Source organism: Chelonia mydas, chromosome 1 (genome assembly GCF_015237465.2).
Source record: "Chelonia mydas isolate rCheMyd1 chromosome 1, rCheMyd1.pri.v2, whole genome shotgun sequence".
Lineage (NCBI taxonomy): Eukaryota > Metazoa > Chordata > Testudines > Cheloniidae > Chelonia > Chelonia mydas.
Window position 1 is genome coordinate 266,141,297 of NC_057849.1, and position 17,683 is coordinate 266,158,979.

At 41.3% G+C, this 17,683-nt stretch overlaps 1 protein-coding gene across 1 annotated transcript in view; it reads right to left on the reverse strand.

Annotated features, from left to right (window-relative positions):
• Positions 1-3,879: 3,879 nt before the first annotated feature.
• VEZT (vezatin, adherens junctions transmembrane protein) overlaps positions 3,880-17,683 on the reverse strand; it is an 86,551-nt gene continuing 72,747 nt past the window's right edge. Inside the window, 5 exon segments of the mRNA XM_037884940.2 lie at positions 3,880-5,056; positions 11,716-11,923; positions 12,987-13,087; positions 14,953-15,146; positions 16,275-16,606. Of these exon segments, the coding sequence (XP_037740868.1) occupies positions 4,479-5,056; positions 11,716-11,923; positions 12,987-13,087; positions 14,953-15,146; positions 16,275-16,606 (1,413 nt within the window). The 3' untranslated portion in view covers positions 3,880-4,478.

Below are 17,683 nucleotides of genomic sequence, written 5' to 3' on the forward strand. Positions count from 1 at the left end.
TTAGTGTGTGTATAGTAACTGATCATTCACAATATGTAGTGGTAAAGGCTTGTTCATCAGAGATCAGATCCGGGGTCTTAAATATTCAGCTGGTATTTAAATAAGTGCCGTTTGCCATTCATAGAGTATATTAGGCCAGGTGGCAATTGCTGAAGATAAAACTAGGTTTTATTTTGATTCAACAACTTCTTGTTTTGCATAGTAACGAAAAACATTTATCAAATAAATCCTGTTGAATATATATACTTTTTTCGCTCCACCAAGCCAAATATTTTCTTTCATTTCATCTCATCGCAGCAGCTAGACATATGGGACAGACAGACAACTAGTCCACATTACAATGGGAAAATAAAGTTCAGTCGTTCAAAAGTTTGTTGATTTGCTTATTTGCAAAGAAATTAACAAACCTGTGATGCAATTCTGCTATTCACATCCATCCAAAATGTCCAATGAAATCAATAAAGCGTTGGGTGTGCAAGGAACACAGGCATAAGGTGCAGCTTGGAAACTCAATAAAACCAGTTAGTCTTGACCTAGTCCATCAGTATTTCTCCTTCTGTGTGGATTAGTTGATTTCAAGTCTGCAGTGAGGAGTAGGAAGGATTTATCAGGAGCTCAATTATCTTATTACTGTAACACCAACAGAGGGCTTGGCAACTGCTGATCTTGCTTCTTATTGATACAAAGATGTTCTAATCTACTTTTAAAGTTGTACATGGTTTGTAATTCACCAAACCCACATGCGTTAGTGTATGGTTTTTCACTTTATTATGTTATGTAAAATAAAAAATGGTGTTCATCAACAATAAATATTTCTATCATAGATATCTGTCTATATTCAAGTGTTTACTTGCTACTATAGCTGTAAAACTTAAGGGCAGAAATTAGATGGGCTATCAGATTACAATCAAATCTAGGAAAGTGAGTTTTGCCTTTAGGATTCCTTCTAGCTGGGTCTGGTCGAGAAGAAATACCTTGGACATTATTTAACCATACAGAACTGTGTGCGGCTCCAAAACTTTATGAAGGCATTAATTTTAAATGGGATATGAAAAATGTAGCTGCTGTCAATTCTACTCACTGCAAAGAACGCTGGCTACCAATATTCAATGTGGATGCCATGCTAAACACGAGCAGATTTAAAAATTAAACAAAACCGAAAATGTAAGAACTTTGTTCTTTTTAAGATCTCATTCTGCAGTTATCTATCAAAGAACACTTATCAGCTTTAGTTCTCCAATATGCACAATACGTTAACACAGTGCCTGGGCGCTAATGCAGACCACTGTACGGTATAAATTTGTAAAATGCAGCAAGAAATGTAGATGGCCAAAAATCTAATAAACTGCTCAAGAGGCTCTACAGCTTGAAAACAATGACTTTTCAACAGACATCATCATGAGGAAATTTGGACTATAAGAGTCTATTTATAGGTAGCTGGGAGCAAGTTATCAAATCAGAGGAAGCCATTCTTTGGGTGCAGTGGGCTGTTAACCAGATTTTTCTGCAGGGAGGATATTAAATAAATAGCCATTAAAGTAGATTACCCACTAGTACAATTACATGTGGCATCTTAAATGGATGCAAATGTAAGAGTGTGTGTGTGGTTTTTTAAGAACACACTAGATAAGTTTGCCAATTTTATTTGCATTTAATAGTCAGTTGATTTACTCATATAAAATTTGTATTTCTTTGAATGATGATGAAAGCTAAGATTGCTTGCTCCATAGGTTCACTCTTTTCTCACACATGTTTAATTCCAAGTGCTCAGCCAGCGTCTGTTCTTTGGGTCCTTTGCCCCCCCAGGTCTGCAGTAAACACTGCAGAAATTACTGGCTCAAACGAGAGATATGGGGTGTATTTTTGTAGCTGACAGAGCACCTGCAGCTCCCATTAACTTCAGCTGAACTTGCGAGAGTAGTGAAAATCAAGCCCCAGATAATTTTGTAAGGATTTATCACAATAGTTTAGAGTGTTGTTGCAGCTGTGTTGGTCCCAGGATATGAGAGAGACAAGGTGGGTGAGGGAATATCTTTTATTGGACCGACTTCTGTTGGTGAGAGAGACAAGCTTTTGAGTGTACACAGAGAGCTCTGTGTAAGCTTGAAAACCTCTCTCTCTCTCTCCAGTCATTTAAAAGGATATAGGATTCCATTATTTGGATTTAGGAAAAAGAGATAGCAATGTTGGGATACACAGAAGGTCATGAGATGCTCATGGATGAGCTGATGGAAAAAGTATCAGTGAAAAATAAAACCAGACAAAAGGAAGAATTAGCTTAAAAAAACCATCAGGGCACTTGGTGAACTTGAGAGTCTTAAGTCAAGGGCAAGGAAGACTTCTTTTCAAGTGGGAATGACAACGTTCCACACACTCCCAGTCTATTTAAACCAGTTCTAAAATTAGAAAGACAACTGCCTACCATAGAGAGAATTGCATCAACGGTTCCATTTTCTCAGTAGTCCCCTTTCAGGGCTGGGGTAGAACTGACTCCACTACCAAAAGGAATGCTTAGCTGCTCAGTACATCATGGTTGAGCAGAGGACTATATTTCCACAATGTATCCTAGCCATCATTCATTCTATAGCCTCCACCCACATACGCCTAAAGAAGGGCACAGAATACACTATCACAGGCAAATAAAGCATTTAAAGACATTCCCCTCCCTTAATCAGAGTGCAAGGGAGCAGAAGAAACAGGGAGAAGACAGCAGAGGATACACTGTGTAAACCATGATCCTGAGCCACTTACTCCATCCATTACATGTTAATATTTCCCCATTTAGGAGCTGTGAAACTTCACATATTTACACTCACAGTGTTTCTTCAAAATCAATACCAGGGGAGGGAGAAGGTTGCAGGGCAGGCTTGGTCTTGTTACAAAATGACCAAGGGGATGTTGTCTCAGATGCAGGAACATCCACTGAGCTCCCCCTTTGCTCCACAGTCCCTCATGGCAACTAATATCCTCAGGAACCTTACTGCCATTAAGTCTCTGCTGATGGGTGCACCAAACCCCGCACCCAAGAAGTTGGTGGATGCAGAGAAGAGTTATCAGGAGTAATTACTGGCCTGATTTCTGAATTAAAATTCATCTATGTCCAAGAGATCCACAGTGTGTGTCTGCTCCCTCTCAGCCTGAGCCATGGAGCCCTTACTCTGAGGATGGGCTTCCTTTGTGTCAGAGGGCAGGAGGCCAATGCCATGAAACCATTACTCTCCCCTTCTACGTCACAGTTCACTGCTCTCTAAATCAGTGCTGCAGAGAGAAACAAATAGCCCCACACTATATGTTTAGACTGAAGTGTCAACTGAGTTACAAGATACAGCTTAATTTGAAAGGATGTAAGTGCATGTTCTCTGCTTGTCTCTTTTAGACAGACAGGTTATAGCTGCGATACAGAGAAACATGAAAGAACATTAGGAAAAAGCAAGTTTAACATTCAAACAAAATTACTGTACATCATTTAAAAAAATACTCATTTAACTTAGCTTAAAAATTTACTCCGGCATCGAACCACAGCTCTACAAGAGGACAAATGTACACAATACTGTACTTTGTAACCCACTGTAAATAACCTAAGTCACACCTATATTAAGGTTTCACTTACAAAGGGCCAACAAATCATTAATAGGTGTTTTAATAAATGGTAAAAGAATTGGTATATATTGTTATAAAGTCCAACAGGCTACTTCTAGCCATCTATATACACCTACTGATGTGATTATAACCATCCATAAACACAGACTACTCATGTCTATAACTTGCTTATAACATTTATTAATTACTTATTAATCCTTTATACACTATTTATAAATGGAACCTTAATATGAAGAGTGACTAACTTCTTACTACTTTAGCCCAATACTCCAGGACACATCAACTTTCACATTTTTATTTAAAATTTTGCATTTTAGTTTGGGAGGGTCTTTAACCAATGAAATTACAACTACGTAAGGTTGTTAACAAATATATAGCAGACACTACAGGCAAAGCAAAGGAGGTGTGGAAGACCATATGACACAGTTTATGTTTTTCAAAAAGAATCACTTTGACTAGTGTTATAATTAACACTGCTACTATGACAACAATATCAGGAAATGACAGAATATGCTGAAATTCAAGACATCATTTTCTCCTCTTTTTAGGAAAAAAAAATCATATAATATAAATAAACAAACATAACATATTTAGGTAAGTTCCAAAACCCACCAGTGGTGTCATCAGAAGAAGACAAAGGACTACTCCTGGGGTCCAGCCTCTATCTCCTTAGCTTACCTGCATATAATCATCAATATACTGGGAAAGCCCTATTGAGAGCTTCGTACATAGGGAACAGTAAGCATTACATTTAGGTCTCAATTTTTCCATCCAGCATTTTCATCTCTGAATCCGTGCCTGAGCTATTTCAATCACATCACCTGCCTTTTATGGAATTCAAGTAGGCAACACAATGTTTAACAAAGTTCAGGTAGGACTTAGAATCCTCTTTCACTTTTAAAGCCTCTGTCTTCATTCTCGTTCTCTTCCACATGGTTTTCATTCTCTTCTGTCTCATCCTTCTGCTCGTCATCGTCATCTCCAAAAGTCTGTTCTTGCATGGTAGTAAAAGTAAGTGATCTGGCGGCAACCTGTGCAGCCAGACCTGATGTGAAGTTGAAATCTGTTGATATATGGAGCTGAGCCAGCCTTTGCTTGATGGAGGATTGTAATGCGTCCCTCAAAGGGGGCTGTAAAACCTCCATTCCGTCCACACCAGTTGTCTCCACTTCATCTCCTTCACCCTCACACTGGTAACATGTTGTTTTTACAGCCATTGGAGAGCCACCTGCATCAGCAGCAATGTCTTTGTTTTCATCCTTCGTAGGATCTTCATATAAATATTCAGTACTGCTTTTCTCACTCACAGTGACATGGGCTTTTGGGCTAGAGTCCCTCTCTTCAGAATCATCACTAGTTTGGCTACAGTCCTGCTTTCCTGCTTCTGCATTCAGAGGGGATTCCAAATTAGGTATGGGTTCCACTGCTTCTACAGGAGACAAGGGCTTCACTGCAGCTTAAAAAGAACAAAAATATAATTATGACTAAAAAAGTAACCTTCCATACCTAACTCAGCTATGTGTGTCTTAAGAGATGGAACTGAGAGTTAAAATAGGTAAAATAAAGATGTATTTTCTGAACAGGATGCTGAAGATGGAAGGTAATGGCTACTAGTTCTACATAGTCTTTAAAACTCATGAGACATATGTAAAAATCATCTCACATAGCGCGGATGTACTTTATGGAAATTACAAACAGAATCAGTTGCTGCGTCTCACACAAATTTGAACTGTCTTCCTTTAAACAACAGCTATCTAATCTAGTAAAGGTCTACAATAAAAAATGTCTTGTAGGTAATAGCTGATTTTATACATCACAACATATAAATAAGATATGTATGCATACAGTAGGATCCGTTGTCCTCACAAATAAAGAGTGGTCTAATTTAGCCTCTCGATGTTAGTAGTAGCAGCGAGTCCCATTGCCAGCAACGGGATGCTTGCCAGGAAGTCTCTCCACCCAGTGTTAGGGGTTAGTACAACACGATACAATTGCTTCTTGAAGAACAGACGTCTTTCTTTATAGTAAAACGATACAGTGTCCATTTCCAACAAACAGATCCCTAAACTGTAGTAGCTCCATTAGAATAGCAGCACGAACATACATAAGAGCAGCAACAGCAGGTTCCCATGTGGCATTCCCTTTCTAATTCCATTCTGACTTTACCCCTGTAAGCAGAGATGAAAATAACTCTGGAAAACACCAAACTTTTTATGGGAAACAAGATTACTGTATTAAGTTTTTTCCATTGCATTATATTTTAGTAGTATTTATTTTCACTAACTGAACATGGGAGTGTTTTTATGCGTGTCACATTAGTAATTATTTTCATTTAACACACTGAAAACTTATGCTTCAGGATTTACATTTGAAAAAACAAACACACACATAGTACAGTGTAACAGCAGTAGACCAATTTGGCCTCACCTGTTAATTGTTCTTCTAATGGAGTGGCCCCTTCACCATTCTGAAGAGAATCACTGTGTATCTCTACCAACTTGCTTCTGGAGGCAAGAATATGCAAATTTCTCTATCCATACCAGACCTTTAAGAGCCAGTTTTGGTGCCTACATGCCCCAAAGAATACTTTCAAAGCTAGGTAACTATGGAGGGGCAAAAAGCCCAACTGGTAGAGGGCCAAATCCCAGGGACAGACCCTGGGCTGGATTAACTTTTTGTGGGCCCGATGCCAAACATATTTGTGGGCCCCCATGGGGAACAATTGTAAAAGATAGGAGATCGACACAGAACACAGCTGCACAGGTTTTATTTACAAAATTTACAAGTTTAAGTTGCAGATGGAGGTGGCTGCCACTAGGGTACCAGCACTGTCAGCCCTAGGGCTGAAAGAATGCACACCAGTGTACATAAAATAAATTAGAAAAGAAAAAAAATACAAAATAAAACACAGCTAACAAAAGCCAAAGCTGGCCAAAACACCAGCCACGTGCTGCTCCCACTAAAAGGGAACCTTGCCGCGATCTCACGCTTCACATTTCACATCTGAACTACCAGGGTTTGAATTAAATTTTTATATGAAACTGGGGCGGATTTAAAACCGTTTAAAACATTTAAAAAATAAAAATATGAAAAACTCGGACATTTTATTTACAAGGTCATTATTCATACTTGCCCTGCTTGGCCTTCCCTGCAGGCAAAGAGGCACAGACACTCAGATCTGGACCAACTGTTCCCCCAAAAGACTGGGCCAACTCTCCAAATCGGACCAGACCCACATCCCTCCCCACAATGACACCTCCCTCCGGGACTGGACCAGACCAACATGCCACCCGAGACCAACATTCCTCCCCAGACCAAAACCCCCAAACTGAACGAGACCACCTTCCAGCCCAAACTGGATCAGACCCCATCTATGAACCAACCCCTCTCGACCTGAAGCTCCACGCTGCCTACCAGAACAGGGCTCCTCCTGAACCTCTATTCCTGAAGCCGACCCCTTTCTACGATCCGCAGTTGGGCCACTCTCGGGCGCTCCACTCCAGAGCCACCTCCTGCTGTCAATCCACCCCTGTTCTCTGAAGCAAACTGGGCCAGACTGCACCTGGCTGCAGCTTGGCCAGATGCAGCTCGGACCAAGGTTGCATCCACTCAACTCATCCCTGGCACCCAGGGTGTGCGTGACTCCACTCTCCTGAGGTCTGGCTGCTCCCCGATTGCCTCCTGCTCACCTGGCGCTGGAAGGGGCAGTGCAGTGGGGAGGGTCAGGGTGTGCGTCCGGGCTTAGTGCTGACTCAAGCAGTGGGGCTCCCTGGCTGCAGGGGGTGCCTGAGCTTAGCCCCTGGACCCCCCACAATTGATCCAGGGAAGGGACTGCAGTGCCCACAAAGGGCAGAGAGGACGCAGGACAGAGAGTCGGGGGGAGGGGAGGCTGCCCCCCACCCCCGCCCCCCGCCAGGGGCTGGGAAAGGGCTAAGCCACAGCAGCAGCTCCAGAGGGAGGGGCTCAGAGCTGCGATCTGTGCCCCGCAGACACTGAGCAGAGTTCGATGCCCAAGGGAGCCAAGCCCCGGAGAGCGGAATGCATGCCCCGCAGAGAAGTGACCCCAGCACCATGAGTCGGGGTGCGGCCACCTGAGGCTGCAGAGCTCTGGCATGGTCCCCTCGCCATGGCCCTGCTCTCGCTGCGGCTGCTCCTGACTGCCCTGCTGCAGTCCCTGGATGGATCAGGCCCCTTCGCCAAACCCAGGGTGCAGCGCTGGGGGATGGCTGCGGTGGGCCACCTGTAGGCGGCGCTATGCATCCCACGGGGCAGCCTCCTGTCCCAGCCTGAGTGCCAGCCCCGGTGCCCGCTGGGCTCTCCCTCTACACGTAAGAGGAGGGATGGCGCTCGATGCCGCGGCACCATTGGCATCATTGTAAACCCGGTACTGGATAGACCAATTCTATTTTGCCTGTTTCTTGGTTATTTTCACAGAACACTCCTCCCCTAGTCCAGAAAGAATTGCTGGGAAGTAGCAAGCAGTAGAAGAACAGAGGTAGAGAGACAGGAAAAACCAGTCAGAGCAGTTGCAAACTATCCAGTACTTGACAGGCTAATTTTTTATTTCTGACAGAATCTAAACAAAAACAAACAGACACAGGCTACTGGAGAATTTATTTCTGGAGGCTGCACCACCAATTCTCTGATACTTGGTGAAGAAAAAGTGACTCACATCGTAGCTTTACAGACCTCTTCAGGAGAGGCTCTGTTCTTTCGGCGCATGTTAGTGCTAAGGGAGCGCAAACAAACTCCAGGAGAATTTTTAAAAACTCAATGTTTCAATGGGGGGAAGGATAGCTCAGTGGTTTGAGCATTGGCCTGCTAAACCCAGGGTTGTGAGTTCAATCCTTGAGGGGGCCATTTAGGGATCTGGGGCAAAAATTGGGGATTGGCCCTGCTTTGAGCAGGGGGTTGGACTAGATGACCTCCTGAGGTCCCTTCCAACCCTGATAGTCTATGATTTTATGAATGTTGGGTTCTTTATTAGCTGCCTTGAGCAATCGGGAGACTGTAACTTTAGATTCTTTTTGACCATATTCTGTAGTAACTACAGGTCATCAAGGAGACACATGACGTTTAGAAGAGGACTGTCCTGTCAAGTAGGATTTGAGAGTTCTGACTACGCCAATGATAGGGCAGAAGGAAGGAATAAAACAGTCTTCAGATTGATGTGCAAGGGAGAATACACTTGAGGTAAAATTTCAGGGGCTGTCTGAAACCTAAACCTATATGGAAATACCTGAAAAAATGGTTCCTCGCAAGAACATTCTCTTACTTTCCCGACCCTTCTCCCAGAAGAAACTGCCATGAGGAATGGGACTTTGATAGAAAGGAAGCAGTGGAAAACTTTTCTAAGTGGCTTAAAGGGGGCCTCAGTGAGGACAAAGGTCCACGCTGAAATTCCATTTAACTAGCTAGTACCTGAGTCCTGAGACTGGTCTAAGACTTTTGATTACCTGAGAAAGCAAGAGATGTGAGGATGAACTGCCAAGGTGTCTTCATAGCTAATTAGTGGTAGGTCTCTGAGGGCTAAAACTTATATCTGTAAGGAAATGTACTAAGGCCCATACCATAGCTATCGAGGAGAAGCTGTAGCATGGATTCAAGGAAGACTTGAAGATGATGCAAGTTTTTGGCCTCCCATCATCAAAAAAATATTCCCCACATTTTTGAATAGGCCCAGACACTTGAAGGTGTCCTACATTGAAAAAACAGCTCTATCATCCAAGAGAACAGATGAAGGACTGCAACATCAATCCGTCAGTCTCCAGGCTGTCAAGTTGACTTCTGACAAAGCACCAATCCCTGCCATAGAAGTTCCTTAGAAAATGGGAGACTAGCAATGATAATTATCTTCACTCCCCTAGATTTTTCTGGCTATTGCTGTGAGAAGGCGAGAATGGCAGGAGTCCATCCACTGCACTGACCACATGAATGAAAACATTCCTGCCCCCCAAGCCAGAGAATCTCTGTTCCTGGAACAACAGGGATGAACTGCTATAGGAACAGGCCCACCCAAGAGAGGTCCCAGGCTGAAAGTATGTTGTTGAAGATTACAGGATTCAGCTGCCGTTGCCCAGGTGAGAGTTGTTCTGTTGTGCCAGTCTCTTAATATTTCCAGTTTACCTCGGGTGCAGGCCCAGATGGTCTGATGAACCTTCCTTCATCACTTTGGAAGAGATGCACAGAACCTCAGTCCCAAGTGCTCCATAGAGATTAATGTATGCAGCAGATGTCCAACTGCCACATTTTATTTCCATTGCTGGATTAGAAATGAAGGGAAGAAGCTGATGAATGACTTGGCCCATTGCTCTTAGTTCAAGGAGGGACATACTCATGCTGGACTCCCTCCTGGACTCCCGAGCAAGGCCCGAGAAGGTCTATGTGAGTGCCCCATCCATGCAGGCTGGCATCTGCTGGTGTTCTATTCAAAAGCGTATCCAACACAGGCTTCCCTTTATTTTACAACAGCCATTAGCCCTGAGACCTCTGGACTTGGGCTGGGAGCCTGATCAGCTCAGACCAACTTCCTCCTTGTTTTTTCAAACTGAGAGGAAGAAGGCCTGAGAGGGTCACATACAGTGGATAGTCCACTGCACTGTGCCTGCCAAGGAGAGCGTAAGACCCCGTAGGTGCAGAGCAAGGATGAGTGTAGAAAAGAATCATGTGACATCACATGAGGCGTAGATGAAGGATAGTGAGGAAAACTTGCTCTTGAGAAGTGTCTGAAGTGTTTTGGTGCCTTTGCTTTTGGACTTGACTTGAATTGTAGCTTGATGGACCTGGGAGAGGGAGTGAGGGATGCAACCACACATGTGGCTTTGAAGGCAGGAACAGAGGCCTCATACTTGCATCTGATCTATTACTGAGCACTTGTCCACAGGATCTTTGAAGGAGGCAATGCACAGGTCCTTCCTTTTCTGGCTAGTTTGGAGATTGAGCCTTTCATCTGGGATATACAGCCAAACATGACGGTTGGATTTCTTGATGTCATACAGTTTAAGGTAGGTGTTGGACTGCTTCTGTGCTAGACAGGATCACTTGAAAGTGACTGTCTTCACACACTGGGAATTCCAGATCCTTAGACTTGTTTGGCTTGCAGAAATCCTTTTTAGGGACATCTGTCTCCTCATTAGATCATCCAGAGTAGATGACTGTCAACAAATCTGGCCAAGTCCATGATGTGAAGCACTGCAGGCAAGGACAAGGGTATTTCACCTTCCTCTGAAGTAGAGCACCTAGATTTCGTAGATTTGTGCTTTTTGCACTTTTTTTAATGCTTTTCCTTAGCCTTCTTTTAAGGGAAGGGAAAGGGGGAGAAGTGAGAGAGAAGACCAGAGAAGGAAAAAAGGCAGAAGAAAACAGAAATATTCACAATAAAAATAGAGAGAAACTGCACTAAGCTGCTAATTCTACTGCTAGAATCAGGCATATGGTATGCCAAAACTGGCTCTTTAAAAGCCATGCACTGTTGCCTGGAAAGAAAAATTTGCATATACCTGCCTCCAGAAACAAGTGAGTAGAGTTGCCAGCAGTCCGCTCCCGACTGTCAGAGGGCCACTCCAGGAGAATCCTTTTTCTACTTACAAATTAGATTGTTGGCTTTTAAAAAATATTTTCTGTCTGTCTTTCTTGGAGTAGATACCAAAATCTAGCCTGTCACTTCACTTTATGTCTCTCTGTAATTCTGGGATAAAATTGAAAAAGTATTTCTTCTAAACCTGAAAATGTACTATCATTTACAAAGATTCTAAACCATTTGCTGCCTGGTTGAAGAGCAGATTTGGTGGAGAGCAATGAAAAAGCATACAGCAATTCCCTGCACGCTGTGCTTAATTCTCTCTGCTCCAAGAGCCAAATTCTTAGCATCTTGAAGTTAGTGGCCAAACTCCCTTTCTTTGTTTTGTTTTTTTATTGGAAAGTAAAATGATGCTAACAAGTCATATGAACAGATGGAGCAACAAATTAGGGCCACACAGATCTATCAAAGGCACTACTACAGTTGAATGCAGTATGTATTCTAGCAATACTATGTCAAAAGTTGATTGTAACCAGACACACACCCTTACTTAGAGTCAAATTAATTAAAAAAAAAAAAAAAAAGACAGTACTTACCATGATCACTAAATAACAGCTGCTTCCATTTCTGTCTCTCTGCCTCGGAAGCTCTAAATCCCAGCACAGATTTCAGTTCTTGTAACACTCTCTTGGATTCCTCTCTCTCACGTTTTTGTCTCTCTCTCTCTTCCTGGGAAAAGCAATAAAAGTCCTCCCTTTTGTACTCATTGTCTGTATCTGTATCTTCAACATATGCTTCCAATTCCTACGGAAAAAGAATAAACTGCTCTTTTGATCTGCATAGTCCTCAAGGGTCAAGTCGTTTGAGGTACTGCAGTATTTCAGCACTTCAGCAGGAGGATTGGGCCCCAAGTCCATAGTCACCCACGTGATTTGCATGGCAGGAGTTTGGGGGCCTGACTCTGCTCTCAGTTACACTAATATAAAACTGGAGTAAGGACATTGATAAAGTCAAGATAACTGAAGTCCGCAGAGTCACTTCAAAGATTTACTCTGGTGCAAACAACCAATACAAAAAGGAGATTTTGACTTGGGGATGGGGATCACTTTTCCCATAATTCCTATTGGATATGATGACTATCGTTTTTTTACTCTCCCCTCCTCCAGTTCATTCAGGGGTGGGTATCGCATTCATTTTATCAGTGGCAACTGTTCAACCAGGTAACTTCAGAAAGGGCAGAATCAACACGTTGAACACGGAAAAGTTTGAAGTGGTGATGAGGGGGCGGGGAAGGGGTCTCATCTTCTCTCAAAATGTGCCCATCAATTAATTCTTGAGTTGAGGCCGACTTTTCTTTCCAGTTACTTTAGCCTTCAAATGAGTGCCCTTAAACTGAGAGAGAAAACAACGCACCAAATTGTTTATGTTAAAGCATATTTTAAGTGTTCAGAAATGCAAACCCTATGGAAACCATATAGGATTAGTTAGGTTAATGCAAGTAAGAATCAATTTAATATATTGCCTTTTAACCAATGTATATCTTCATCCACATTTTTTTTTTTTTTTAGAGATGTCTTTATCTGGTTCCAAGGTAGCATATGCAGGAACTGGATTCAAAATTAATTTCAAAGCTCCTTGTTCCTGGGTGGGGAACATCGCCATGTGGTACACATAGGTACTATATATCCTGTCTGCTGTAGAGTAGTTCATAAGTCTGTTAACGAAAGGGCATTGGCTAGCTGCGTTACATACCTTGCTGAAGGAGGTAAGGTCATTGCTTAAGCAGCTAAAAAAGGAAATGGATGAGGGAAATGTTTTTGCAACACAAAATTCATATATAACTTTGAAAGCATCCACTTATTCTTACCTGCTCTTCAGGGATTGGGTCTTTGTCCTCTATATGCAGGGCAGGCTGTAGTAATGGTATCATGGGGCAGTGTGTGTTATCACAAGATGATTCAGGTTTGCCTGGAGGTTGGGGGAGGAAGGGGGTGGGAGAAAAGAGATTAAAACAAAAAAAGATTAAGTGTGGAAATGAACAGATAACTGATCTTTAAGAGTTCAGTGTGGTACTGAGTCAGAGCCTGACTCCAATGCAAAGGACACTGATACTCACTCCATTACCTTTCTGAGCATACTGTAAGGACTAACATGCTAAAAGCTTCAGGGTATCCCCTGAGAATCATCAGCAACTTGGCCGACATACATTATGTTCCTATTTAAGTTTAGAATGTTGAGCGGTTTTGCCAATTTTGCTTTTTAATTATTAGGTTACTAAGAACTGAAAGTTTGTCATGAAATATTTACAGACGTTAACTAGAATTTCTAACAACACCCAAATATTTAGAATGCTTGCCCAACAGGAGTGCTGCTCAGAAACTAATGACACTTTTAGATGTCTCCACAGCACTGAATTTTTTAAAAAGAAGTTATTAATATATTACACCTTAGGACGGTGTGCACAATGGTCTTTTTCAAATAAAATAATGTTATTTTGGGCTTAAATTCATGGATTTTTTTTTAAAGATACTTGATTTATGATAATCAGTAGAAAGGAAAATATATTGTAATATTCATTTGTATTAATCATAATTCCTTTAGGCATGTTGTGAAACACAGATTGAAAATCAACACATTTCTGGGAAAGTTACAGGACAAAATGGAAAGTGAAAAAACTATGGCATTCCCGACTCCCCCCCGCAGCGTAACACCACCCCGCAAAAAAACCCTCATTCCCCCATAGCAATTTTTGTACAACAACGTCTCAAAAAAAGGGGAAAAGAAGATTGAATGAATTGGCTAGTGTGCAACTGATGAAATCCTATTCAGTAAATGCCTAAAAGTTAGTGTACTAGACCAGGAAAAATATTCACATTTTGAGGTAAAAACTGGATGTAGAACTGGAACCTAAAACAAGTGTAAAGGAAAATTCCTCCTTCCAGAACAAGAGTACTACTAGGCCCTGTACTAGGATAGGGTATTGACACTTAAAAGCAGGATTCTCAAGTTTACTCTATTGGACTCCTATTTCTGTATAAAGTGATTTACTCATCCATGAATTAAACAGTCATTAAAAAAAATCTGGACAGTTATGTCAAAACCCTTCTCTCTTTTCATTATTTAAATAAAAACGTATTTAAATGAGAGTCTAAACAACAAAAAACAAACTTCTGAAAGTTTTACACACAAAAATGTACTGGAAGAAGGCCAAAATTTTTGGTTTCAGATTCCAGTGTTTAAGTCACTGTTAGTTTCTAGGGATCTTATCTCAGACCTTTTCTTTTGCCTAGACCACTACACTATCATATTTTTCCCAGAACAGACCTTTTCTTTTTCAGGAAAAGTAAGTGAATAGCTAACACATGCTTGTGATCACCATATATTCACTTCTTGTACAATTTAAAATGTTGTTTGGGGAAAGACAAACAAGTAATTTCTGCACTGTAAGTTATTTTTAAGTGACTCAAGAACTCATTCTCATAATAATCCTGTCCACTCACATACAGTCCATCTTTGGAAAGAAAAAGTTCACAAATAAACAACTTGTGTTATGTTATCAGGTTAGCTCAATCTGAATTTGTGCCTAGCACACTTTTGAGCACTCAAAAATAATAACTATACAAATTCTTTTGCCGGTCAAAAGCTTCAAAGTCATCAAGGAGAAATGGGAGCGACATGTTAAACTGGACACTTTGGAAAACTATCTGCAACAGGAAGTTAATTTACACAAAACTCAGCTACATGTTTAGAAAAGAGTCTTGGAAATGTAAACCAGACAAATCTCTTTAATCACATTCAGTCAGCTGGTTGCTAAAAGAAGCTTTTCAACGTACCCTTTTTATCCGGGTTTCTTCGAACCATTTTTTCCACCTGAGAAATGGCCTCTTCCCAGCAGCTGTTGCTTGCCTGGATGTGAGGCTGAATCAGCTTTAGTTTCTGTTCTAGGACTTGATAGGCTTCTAAAGTTAGTTCTTGTGTTTCCTTAGAGCTAACAAGTTTTTCAAGTTCATCCTCAAGAATTATTACCCTAGATGAATGGGAAGGAAAATATCACACTAACATATCTGAATCTTGTACTTCATGATTTCTTCAGGCTTTGAATTTAATTGGTATCCTGTGTGACTCCTGTTTCCTCCATGTTCTTAAACTGTAGTTTAGCCAGCTTCATATGTTTTTAAAGCCAAACTCCTCCTCTCCTCCATTCTCATTATGGTAATCCATTAAATTTAGATGGCTTTGTGTTATTTCACTAACTGTACCAATGAAAAATCTTTTTAGGTATATAACATATAATTATTGTGTGTTGAATTTTCTTTCAAAATGTTTGGAATTTTGTTGCAAAACAGACAAAACTGAACCATGCTTTCAGGTTCATTCAAAAAGAGGGACTAAAGAGATGGAGGGTTTTAATGAATCTTTTTGCTTTCCAGTTCACCTTTAAGGAGATGGTAGCACCACAGAATATCTAAAGATCAACCAATCAATCAGTAACCAACTCCATGTAGGACAGAGAGATTTTGGCTTCACAATACTTGGCAATGTGTGTGGCTGTTATAGTTTAAAGCTCAGATCCCATGGTGACAGGCACAGTATCAGAACCTGAATAGAATGGAATCCTTCAATTCCAGTTGAAAACTTCTAATTCCAGTCATCTCCTCTTAAAACGGATGCAGGCTGCTCTGAGAAACAGTCACCTCAATTAAATAAATTCTGTAACAGAACAGACTTGTTATATGTGCAATCGCTTATACGAAAGGGAAAGGCAGCTGGTCAGACCTCTCTGGATTCCCAGAGAGCTGCTAACATTGACCCTATTACATAATTCTTCAAAATATCTAATTCACAAGATTGTACTTCACTCATGTTGCTCCTTACTAAATAAGGGACACTAGTTAAATATCTTCCTCCAGTTGTGGAATATACACCAGAATTGTTTCCCAGTTGGCAAACTCTGTTTAATATATGGGCAGGGAAGCAGAAGCAGCAGTATAACCCAGCCTACGTTAACAGATATACCCCATCCTTTATGTTGCATGGCTGCAAGCCTCAATTTTGTCTTTTATTTTCCAATCTGGGATATAAACCAACAATCAAAGCAGCGCAAGACTGAAGCTTTCTAACTACAGGCACATTCTTTCAAATAGTATAAACTTACTCATTCAGTAGGGCCTTGAGATGGAGCTGCAAGCTGCGCACGGCTGTGTGAAGGCTGTTCAGAGCTCTTGACTTTGGTTTTGTTTTGGTTGCACATTCCAAGCCTAACTGATGCTGAGTTTCAAAGTACCGATAAAACTCATAGCTTCGCTTAAGCTCTTCTAAGCAGGCAGCATGAGTTTGAGGTAGACTTTGAGTCACATCAGACAAAATACAATGAGGCAAACGTTCTGGAGTGATCAAGGGCTGGGGGGATGCATTAACGGGAGAGAGCAGCAGTGCTAATCGTCTGAAGAACTCTGAACTCTGTCCTACCCACAGCTGAAACAGAACCTACAAAATACAGAAAGGATCAAATGGTCTTCATTGTTAAAAAACATTAGCATTTCTTCATTCACTTTTAAAAACATTTTGTCCCCTTTTTAAACAATTTTATCTTCTCCCACAGAATGTATGCTCAGCACTGTGTGCCAGGGAGCATACGAGAAGATCATATTAGTCTGGGTGTCTCACACTTTATGTGACTGTAAATTCCTTCAGTGAGGGTCTCACGTGCTCCCTTACACACAAAAGGCTTTCAGGGGTCCAACGCTTCATATCCCCACTTTGGAAAATACTCCTTTGCCCATATGCCAGACTCACTAGTTAGGACAGTCTCTGACTACCCTAGGGCAGATAAGGAGTGGCCAAGATTCCAACAGCAGGATGGACATTGCTCTGAAGAAGACTCTTCCCTCATAACTTGGAGTTGTCATTTCTATGACGTTGTTACTGACTACTATATCCCTCCCCCAGCATTGAAATGATAATCCATTAGCACTATATATTAACAACATATACTTTGAAATCCTAAGAAATCTGAGCTGTTGACTTACTGTTTTATGCACAAAACTGAGTAACTTCACAAATACTATTAAAATGTGGAAACATTGATAAAGGCAGAACAATGGAATAATCTCTTCACATCATTATTTATGGTAGCTGTCAGGTCACTCACTCTGGCAGTGAAAAAGAGGAATCCTACTGTTCACATTTCTCCAGAATCTCAAATTGAACTATGAAGCAAAACCCATTTTTGTTGTACCCTTGAGTGCTCCTCTATATGTCTACAGAGAAGCATAGGTTACTTCATGACCAGCTAACATTATTTTAAAGGTGTTAAACTGTGTCTACACTAAGTGCTAATGGAGATGTCAAATCATCTTACATAACTAAAACAAACAAAACATTTTCCTAAACTAGATAAGGCCCACATCTCAGAAAACTGTCACAGTAGCATCTTTCTGGGCGATGCCTTTTTTATAAAAACGAGGAGGATAGTACTTTTAACCATTACACCAGCCCCACACACAGTCTATGTCTACAATACCACTTATGCCTGTGATGCTTATGTTGCTCAGGGGTGTGAAA